At 35.0% G+C, this 10,935-nt stretch overlaps 1 protein-coding gene across 1 annotated transcript; it reads right to left on the bottom strand.

Annotated features, from left to right (window-relative positions):
* Window positions 1-247: 247 nt before the first annotated feature.
* On the bottom strand, window positions 248-7,892 carry LOC110099354 (ubiquitin carboxyl-terminal hydrolase 8). The gene is made up of 5 exons (XM_028697936.1): window positions 7,809-7,892; window positions 7,548-7,694; window positions 2,445-2,524; window positions 2,029-2,302; window positions 248-719 (listed from the first exon to the last, which is right to left on the bottom strand). Exons 1-5 carry the CDS (start codon window positions 7,890-7,892, stop codon window positions 573-575), a joined length of 732 nt encoding a protein of 243 aa, XP_028553769.1. The 3' UTR covers window positions 248-572.
* Between the last annotated feature and the right edge of the window lie 3,043 nt (window positions 7,893-10,935).

Consider the following 10,935-nt stretch of genomic DNA (forward strand, 5'->3'; position numbering starts at 1 on the left):
TATGGCATCCACACAGAATAATTCCCAGTAAGAATGTCCCCTATGAATCATTAAAATGGGTTTCACAAGATGCAGTTGAAAGCTCAGTAAACAATTTTAATTCGGTATAGAATTTGTTAAAGTTAGGCGGAAGGCCATGAAATTCCAAAAAAAAAAAAAAATCTAACAATGAATATAATATTGGGTGATGAAACACCCCATCAATGAATATTGCCATCTGATTATAAAGAAAGAAAATTACAACAGCTTATAAAAATTAAAATCATATCAGCTCTCAAAAAGCTTTTCTGATGAACAGCAATTTATACACAAAATGCTTGCACACGGACTGCTAGCACATGAAGTGCTGCCAAGAATCTCAACACTAACAAAACCTCAATGGGATCGATAATGATCCAATGACCCAATCCATGTTTATTTTACAGACCTAGTTGACCTAACAGGTAACCACGGAAAGGCTAGCTTGTCATTAAGATGTATTTACTCCTACAAAAATGTTTTGTCCCCCGCCCTCCGAATAACTGGGCAATGTTGAAGTCAATCAAGATAAAAGTGCTGAAGTGTATTGAGAGCTACTGTGTTGATTCTGTAACTGAGCAAGTGGTGGCATGAACCCTCTTGTAGAAGAGAACATAAGCAGCTGAAGACTTTATGCTGTCGAGGGATACATGAGAAACATGTCGGTCATCGAAGTCGTACCACTTGTCCTCTGAATCGTGCTGCAATATTACCATAGCTATCATTACGAGAATCGTACATAGATAATTAGCACAATTCAGCAAGCTATTAAGTTCATTACTGGCGTTACATGATACTTTTCTCTTCTCCAAATAAAGAATGCAAGGTAATCATTGCTTGAAAGGCGTGTGTTGTATTTGTATTTGTGGGTAGGGTTGCTGAGGACTGATAACGTTCATAAATTAAAGATTCCCCCGATGAAAATTTCCTTTAATAATGCTGACAAACCTAGTAAACTATTTGACCCATCCCAGGAGGTGACATATTGTTAGACCGGTCCAACGGGACCGGCTTACGCAAACAGAGGCAAACATTTCCGCCTCCTGTATGCGCCGAACACATGTCAAGGCATGCGTGAGCTGTTTAGGAAGGATTTTTTAGGGAGTTAGGAGAGCAATTTGAATGTAGGGACTGTTTAGGGATTTCCTTTTGATTTGTATGCATTAAATAATTTGTTTTTCTAGGGTTAGGGCATCATGAATTTGGTTGAATTTGAGATCTCTAGGTTTTTAGTGGCATATAGCAATTTGGGAGAGATAGATCCTCCTCTCTAATAGAGGATCTATTGTATCGTGTTATTTTCTTCCATTATATTTGATTCTTGCAATAAAATTAATGTTTTTCAGGTATTCTTTTGAAGTTTGGAAGAGTTTTTCTTGCTGTTTTTTTTTTTTCTGAAATTGATAGGATTTACTTGAAATCTTCAAGTGTTTCCTATCAGATAAATCAGCAAATAATTTGTTGACCCATCCCCAGCTCAGATACCCTTGCAAATAATTTGCTGGTAACCTTAGGAGGTGTTGCAACAACAAAGCTTCTTATAACGTTCTTACTATAAGAGATGAGCTATGCTATAGGTGGCCTAATGGTTAAGCAATTACAAAGCATAAATGAAGTCCAGATTTCAGAGTCTAATTGCCATGAGGATGATCTTCACAATGAGCTATTCATCTTTTAAATAAAATGATGAATGCACTTTGCACTTATGTTCTAGGTTGGTCATATCTATACAAAGAAGCTTCAAACCGTATTGATTGATTATCGATTCTCTATCTTTATTTCTTCTTAGCCGATAAAAGAAATTGCAAACCCATTGGTATTACATGTCCATGAGATATCCATCCATTCACAAAATTTTAAGATGGGCAAGTTTCAAGAATATGTGAATTTCTCCTATTTAAAAAAAACCATATAACATCTGCAAAAGACTTAATTATATAAAAGTAATTTTTGAAAAAAATTCTGCGAAGGAAATAGATCTCATGAAAAGGGCATAAAAAAGCAACTTACATAAACATAAGCAGTATAGTGACCCCCTCCCATGTTCCCGTAGTGGTTGCTAATAGCGTATAACTCATATTGGTTTCTTGGTTCTTGGGTCCTGTAGACAATATAATTTGACAGATCCAATCCCTTGATGGGAAAGTCAACGAGTGTCTCCAGCTTGTTTTTTGTGTACCGGTTATAAGAAAATCTTTTTAGATGAATAACAAGAACATCTGGCAGCCGCCAGAGATCAAGTTTTTTGCTGGCCTGCTGATGCTTCTTGCAACTAGGGCAGTACCTTCAAAATCAAAAATATGTCATTGCCCCTCCAAAAAAAAAATTGGAATAGAAGACTACCTAGCTGTTAGGTCAAGTTTTAAAGTTTTCAAGAACCATTATTATCTCATATTAATCTGCTCATGAAAAAAAAAAAAGCCAACTTCCACAAGTAGTTATCACCATCATCAAGATGCACAATGAACATCAGAAGCATATGAAGTATTTGAAAGAAGAATGTTACCTGCACATTGAACGAAGCTTCTAATAAAAAAAAGTTTCAGTATCCATACATAAGAGTTGGAATAAGCATCAGCAAACTACTCATTGTGAGCTTGGAGAAATTCTAATAAATGAAGTGAGAGCGCAAGAGTTTCAACATTCATAGTTCAGGAATTTCGAACATAAACGATAAACACAGGAATTTTAATATGGAAAATCCTAGAAAAGAAAAATCATGGGCCTTTAATAAGATGTACCCTTAGTTGAATAAATAAATATAGAGATTGTCACGTCAATTCGAATGATTAAGGAATGTAAGTACAATGTTGCCATCAAGGTAGTCAAAATAATGATTGCAAACATCCAACAGTGATGGTGATCACGAATATCATCTTCAAGTGCAATACAAATATATAGCATCGAAGGTGAAAGTGAGCTTTAGGATCGAATGATTGTGGAAACTCCACCAAGAGTAACTCTAACAAAGAAATGAAGGGCCAACCAAGTGAGATATGGAGCAAGGATGTGACAAGCCCATAGGCTGTGAAAACAAATGATGAAGACAAGCAAGGAGGCCTCTCATAAGATTAATTTCAAAGGCTCATTATCATTATAGTTAATTATAAATTGTTTTTTTTTTAACCTCTTTAAGAAATAAAGGGCAAACCAAGTGAGATATGGAGAGAACATTCTAATGTAAAAAATCTATATTTGAAATCATATAAATCAACCAAATTAAGAATTTAAAATAAGCCATCAAATATTTAATTGAATCATTTATATTTGAGTGATACTTATTTTTCCAAATGGGAATATACCTTGAGGTGGTTACCATTATGATCCATGGATGAATTTTGGAAGCTTTTGGTGTATTTTCGAGTTTTTCTCCTTGTTTATAGTACTTTCTGTACTATGTATACCTCATTGATTCAATGAAAAATAACTTTGATCACAAGTAAAAACTTGTGTCTACAAGGAAGTGGTACTACCAATTTTTAGATTGATTTATGAATTAATCACAGTTAAGATTTATGACCCCACTCGTATCACGTCTGATGTCATTGCAACATCGACGTCCAACTCCATCACAACATCAATGTTTCAAAACCATCTAAAAATCAAAGTTCGACGCTAGCAATTTTTATCCCACAATCATACCACCTCGTCGTCCTGACACCCCATCATTGACCAACATCATCATCAAAGACGAATGACATTACGCCATCTTTGTTTTAGCCATGCGCGATTTAGAAAAAGATAGTTCACTATTGACACTCGATACCCGACTCTTGATAGCATTGTCGTCTCCCCTCTCGATGCTTAAAATACGACATCAACGTTCAACTCTCGATATCCTAATATTAATCATTTTAAATATAAATCCTAATTAAATGATTTATTATTTTTCAATTGTTCTTAATATTATGCTTTCTCAATTTCTATACACTATTTTTTAAGATATAAAAATTATAATACCGTATCCAACCCATGTTTATGTCCTATATTTTTAATAATTGACATGTCCCGCGTTCATGTCGTGTATGTGTCACTGATTCCGTGTATGTCCATCATAGACCTAAAGGCAATGGAATTGAAAAGAAAAAGTGTGATGGCCAAGATTTTGAAAACCAGACTGGACATAGAACTGGAAAAGGAGAGGTAAAGGGTTCAATGGTAGAACCAGATGACATAATAAATATGAAAATTATTTAAATAAAATTTATATCTATAAATTATATATTAAAGTCATATTATAAATTTACATTTATAAATTATTAAGGTTAGATCATTTATTATTAATAAATTATTAATTAATTAATTTTATAGTGCATAAATAATAAATGAAGTATAAAATTTATTTAATATTATTAATTAAAAAATAAATGCTATTTCTATCATAAAAATTTTATTTAGTACACACTATAGCACTATAGTAGCCTCACACATTGACGTTCTCAAGAAAAATGTTTATGTGAACTACTAGTGAATAGGGAGGGAGCATTTGACCAAATCAAAAAGCTTATGACTTCTTCCACAGTATTAACACTATCTGGTTTCATTACAGCCTTTTGAGGTTACTTGTGATACCACAAGGGTAGGTATTAGAATACTTAGCCAAAAAAATCATCATATAGCCTACTTTAGTGAAAAACTAAATGATCCTAAGCAAAGCTATTCTAAATATGATAAAGAGTTATATACTATCATTCAATCTCTCAAGTAGTAGAGATATTTTTTATTACAAAGAGACTTCATATTATAAAATAATCAGCATGCCCTTAGGTTTATCATGGATAGAGTTTTCATAGGACTACTCTTTTGTTCCCCAAAAAAAAACCAGGTGTTCAGAATAGACGTGCATATGCACTATATAGGGTTAAATTAGTCATTACTTTTTTAGAGCTTTAGGTTCCAAGATTTGATAGACTTAGGGAAGCTTATGCTACTTGTCCAGACTTTCCTTTAATCTACCATGAACATAAAATAAGTCAATAGCTTTTATGAGTCACTCTGTAGTCTCAGATGAATATTTGTTTAGATAGACATATATTCCTAGGACCTCCACAAGAGATTATTCGTTATTAGAGCAACAATATTGAGTAATAGTAGGGCATGTAAGTAGGGAGAAGACTATTAGTTTTGTAGAGAGTAGATTTTATTGATCTACATTGAAAAGGGATGTGTATAGAATTGTCATCTCATGTAATACATGAAACTAGGCAAAAGCAGCAAAGAAAAAGTCAGAAAGATATACTACTCAACCTATCTGTAATAAACCTTGGGAGGACCTATCTAGGGGTTTAAGTGAGTCGAGTCGGCTCGAGTTTCAACTCGTTAACGAGCTCGCGAACCGAGCTTATCGAGCAGCGAGCTCGAGCTTGAGCTTGATGAGGCTCGGCTCATGAACTTGTGAGCTCGCGAGCAGCCTCGAATCTCTATTTATATTTAAATAACTATTCTTTTCTTAAATTTAAAAACCTACACGTTTGAAAAAACCTACACATTTTCTTAAACTTAAAAACTGGCTTGTGAACCGCACATAATAAAGATTATATATATATAATATTAATTTGATGTTTTCAAAACTGCAGTAGGTTTTATTTGAAAAAATCTTCATGCTTTAAAAAAAACAGCAATAAAAAAATCTGTAAAGATAATTTGATGCCTTCATTCATCCTACAGCATCCACACGATTTTCAAAAAACATTAATAAAAAGTTGTAAATGTTAAAAACATTAAAGCGGAAACCATTTCTTCTTCTTCGGCCAAGCAAGCTTCTTCTTCCAGAGTGATGGAGGCGAACGACTCGCTCGAACTCAAACAATGCGGACAACCGCAGAGGCTCGCGAGCCGACTCAAGCTCGTTTACAGTGGGACGAGCTCGAATTGGAGCTCGCTTTCCGACTAACGAGCTGAGCTCAATAGTGTCAAAACCTTGGGAGGACCTATCTAAGGATTTTTTTAAGGAGCTTGTTAGACTACATGGGATGCCTAAGAAAATAATTTCTAATAGGGATGAGATATTTATTTCATATTTTTAGAAAATCAAATGATAATTAATGGGCATCTCACTTATATTATTTTTAACTTTCACCCACAAATACATGAACAAATATAAGTTCTTAAGATCTTCAGTGGGGAAGAACCTTTGATAATGGGCATTTACATTCAACGTTTTAAAAGGCGAAATCGAAAATCGAGGTGTTTTGGCTAAGCGAGGTGAGTCGTAAGCCTCGAGGCGGATCGAGGCGTAAGCCTCAAAAATTATAAAAATAAAGCAATATAAAATTATGAATAATGACAAAAATGTCAAAAAATAATAAAATATTACGTCAATTGTGAATTTGATGATTTGTTCTAAGACAACATTAGTATATTACTGGAAAAGAAGATTTAAAATAAACTCATTTAAAAATAAAACATCCATTTAGGATCAAGACCCAATACAGGCACATCATCACTTTGATTTTCTTAAGAAGAATCTTCATAATTAATGTCAAAGTCATCCTCAAACTCTTTTTCATCTATAATATTTTTTCCTTTATCATCTATATCAGTTAATATTTCGTTAGCTCTAGAATGAAACAATAATAGCATAAAAAAATAATTCATTATATTTAAAAATACATTTGAATTTTTTGAAGCTCCAATCTCACTTTGTTTCTTTCTTTTATATGCATGAGTAGTTACTTCACTATCTTCATTGACTTGAGTTTCTCCTTCTACTTCAACTTCAGAAACATCAACATTCTTAGGAGTAACTCATTCATCAACATATTGTAAATCATCAACAAGTAAAGGGTCAATTTCATTATCAATGCTTCATTGCTTCTGTAATTTGAGATGTCTATCTTTCAGTTTTTTGTTAAACATAACATAAACAAGTTTGTTCATTCGATCTGTGGCCAATTGATTTCTTCTCTTAGTATGAATTTGATTGAAGATGCTCCAATTACGCTCGCATGCAGAAGCCGAACAAGTTAGGCTAAGAACTTTAACTGCAAAAGCTTTCAATTTAGGAACATCATCTCGGGGTCAAAGCCCGGTCAGGTCGTGGGGTCAAGGGGCAGTGCCCCTGCGGGGCTGCCCCCGGAACAAAATTTTATTATAAGAGTAATTTTGAAATTTTGCTTGTTGTAAATGCTCAGTACCGAGCAGTATATGCTCAATACCGAGCATGTACCGCTCAGTACCGAGCATGTACTGCTCCGTCATGAGCATGTACCGCTCAGTACCGAGCATATACTGCTCGATACCGAGCGTGTACCTAGTGGTACCGAGCGTGTACCGCTCAATACCGAGCATATACTTGCTCGGTACCAAGCGGTGCTGGCTCAGTACCGAGTATGTACCTAGCAGTACCGAGCATGTACTGAGCAGTACCGAGCATGTACTGAGCAGTACCGAGCATGTACTGAGCGGTACCGAGCTTGTACTTGCTCAGTACCGTGCATTACTGAGCGGACGAATGAAAGAAAGTTGAATCAGGAGTTATTCAAGCTTTCGTTACTGCACCTCAAAGTCAATGCCACAACACCGCTCACCTGCTCTTCCGACCTAACCGAGGCCTGAACGTTTCCTGCACTCACAACTTCGGCTTCGTTTCCTGCTTTAGAAATTGTTATGGCTTTTGGATTCGTTTCCTGCGTCGTCTCCTTCTGACTTCGTCTCCTGCACTCACGGCTTCGCCTCTAGTTCACCTTTCAATTCTCACAGGAAGCCCTAATCCTATATGCAAATACACAAACACGAATCGGCTGCGTCGTATTTACATATATACCGAAGAAAAAATTTCGAGGCGGTACCTCATACTGCTTCGATGCGTACGCCTTGTGCGAAAAAATCGTAGGCTTCGCTGGATGGTTCGAAGCGTAAGCCCTGATACGCATGACTTCTGCCTCGACTTAAGGCGCGACTCAATGCGGACGCCTCGTCCGCTTTTTTAATGGTTGATAAATACCTATTTTCTCTTTTATTTCTTGATAATGTATGTAAACATGTGTCTTGCTTCCGTATAAATCAATATTTAGATTTTATTATTGTAAATCAGTTGGTATGACTTCATTGTCATTATCCACAAATCATTTATCATCAAATGGCATGTCATGAGAAGACAAGGGATCTTTATCATCTTTTAAAGCACTTTTCTTCAAATTTTTAACCTTCAATTTCGTGATGTACATAATATAAATCATGTTCATCCTAAAGGTAATAATCAAATGATTTCTCCTTTTGGTATGAACTTGATTTTATGTAGCTCAAATTCAAATGACAAATATGTAAGTCCCAACACTTTAATAGCAAATCAATATAACTCATGACTGACATTATTAAATTAGATCGAACATTAAGCTAAATTTGAGAAGAAAAAAAATACATTTAAAATTAGAATAAAAAAATCATTCTTTATCACAACTAATAAATATTAAAAACTACCAAGAAAATATTCTGTAATTATATATTTTGCTTGTTGTTATCCAAATTCCAAAGAATCCTTCCCCGTTTTTAAAATATATAAGTTGCATGACTAATGATAGAGCTAAAATTCCAACTTCTCAACAATGATTTCCCAAATCTTCTTGTGATTGGACTCATCTCCTCCTAAACATGGTTTAAAATTGTGCAATATGAGGCTAGCCTTGAGGCCCGCCTTTGCACAATTCCTCTAAAAAACGCCTCGATGCTTACGCCTCAAGTTTTTTTTATGAGGCTTGCGCCTCAACTTGGTTGAGGCCAGCCTTGAGGCACGCCTCGCCTCACTGGCATGAGGCTTACGCCTCATGCTATATATATTAAAACTTACATAAATCTTGAAGTAAATGCCCGACATTGGACTCTATATGAGAGGAGGAAGGGGAGAGAGCAATTCATCATAATGATGATTCAAATGAAGAACCCCTTAGTGATGACAGTGCTGATGACTTATGAGTTCTTATGTGATATGTCATTGCTATTTATTTTTGGAAATTTGAATTATATGTTAATGAAAAGAATACTGGGATTTGGGAAAGATAGAATTTTGAGTTGAACTATATTTCATGTTGTCTTATTATTGGGATATTTTGGTTTCATTTAATATCTTATGTTTTTTATTATATTATTCACTCATTAGTATATAAAAAATTTATCATTTTATGTTACGCAATCTTTTGATTTTGAGGCTTACGCCTCGAGGCTTACGCATCGCCTCACGAATTAAAAACGCCTCAATACCCGAATACGCAATTTTAAACATTGCTCCTAAATAATGAGTTATCGACTATTTAGCCTCATCCATTGCATTATAAATGAAGCTCATAGCTGACTTTTCTTTGCACCAACCATCCTTAAAACTTGTACTAATAGCCTTGTTCTTGTTACTACAAAAGTAACACTTAACCAAAATCTTTCATTCAAAACAAACTTCCTAATTTCTTCCTCCCAAAATTTCTTTTCTTAAACATTATTAAGCTATTGTGCGAAAGTGAACATGGACTCCAAAGGTCAACTTGGTTCCAACATACTTTGTAAAGTCAAATATTCAGTAGCAAATCTAACTATAGCAGATCGTAAGAGTTTCATTATAGAAAATTTTCTCATCAAAGCCAAGGCCCATGAATGATTGTAGATGAATTTGCTTATCTTCTTTTCTTTGCTCAAGGCATTCTTTTGCTAAGGCAAGTAACCAAAAATTAAATATATACGAGTAGTTCAGTATAGATGTTTTCCCTTTTCCATCAACTTGTTTCCAGTTGCCCTATAAACACTAGCATTATCTGTCATAACATGCACCACCAAATGCTCTCCAATATTCTCTATGATTTAATCAGTAAGTCCAAAAAAGTACTTTCTATCCTTCACTTGATCAAATGCCTCAATAGACTTCAAGGAAAGAATGTCATATGCATTGTTAATCAAAATATTGATCAAGCTTTTATTCTTGATATCAGACTAACCATCAAGCATATACACTCCAATCTAATAACAAGTCATCCTAATCACCTCAATGAGCTTTTTAACGTTGTTCAACACCTCCAATACTCATGCTCTCAAATCATACATAGATGATGGTTTTAGGTCACAGCCATATGAACATATGAAACGGGTCATGGTGAAATAAAAGGCGAGGTTGTTACAATTAAAGAAATAGTATTCTTATAGAATAACATTATAATATCCATATGTACCTATCTAGCGTTTTTAGGAGACATCCTTTGAGATACCCTCTCCTTATTTTTATCATCCTCTATATAGGCCCCCTTGCACCTCTACATGATAATTGTGGCAAAGAAGATGAAGAATATTTGCCACAAATCCCACTTCCATAATAAGAACCAACATCTATTCTGTCATCAAAATGTCATTATTCAAAATCCTAGACATTGCCACCTTATTTATACATGCATAGATCTTCACTTTCACTATCTCTAACAACTTAGCACATGATGCAACATTCTTGTGAGAGAAAAAATAAGTGCTCTTTCATGGATTTAACACCTCCTTTCACAACATTTTGATAGGAAATACTTAGATCCAAGTATTCCTATCGCTCCACGTGGAGAAAACAACAAGAAAGTTGCTGTTTTCTACAGGAATTCAGCCCAAAACGTATGAAAACAGTAGAAAATCGTAGGAAAACTGAGAGAAAAACGTTCAATGGACTTATATTCCACTAGTAGATGATCAAAGCAAAAGCAAGATACAATGTTCTTCGATTCGAGAGGAAGAACAACTCTCCGATCTTCTCCGGCAACGCCAAGAGCCCAAGCAAGAAAACCCTAGATCTCAAATTACATTCAAATTCAAGATGCCCCTCTCTCCCTCCTAATCCTCCTAATTAACAATAAAGGATTCCTACAAATTACCTAAACACCCCTTTGCATTCAAAAATTTCCCTCCCACCTCATTAAATCAGCCCCAAGTGGGGTCCACCTTGTCCGCCCCCTCCTCTGG

Source organism: Dendrobium catenatum, unplaced genomic scaffold (genome assembly GCF_001605985.2).
Source record: "Dendrobium catenatum unplaced genomic scaffold, ASM160598v2 fragScaff_scaffold_119, whole genome shotgun sequence".
In the NCBI taxonomy this organism is placed as follows: Eukaryota; Viridiplantae; Streptophyta; class Magnoliopsida; order Asparagales; family Orchidaceae; genus Dendrobium; species Dendrobium catenatum.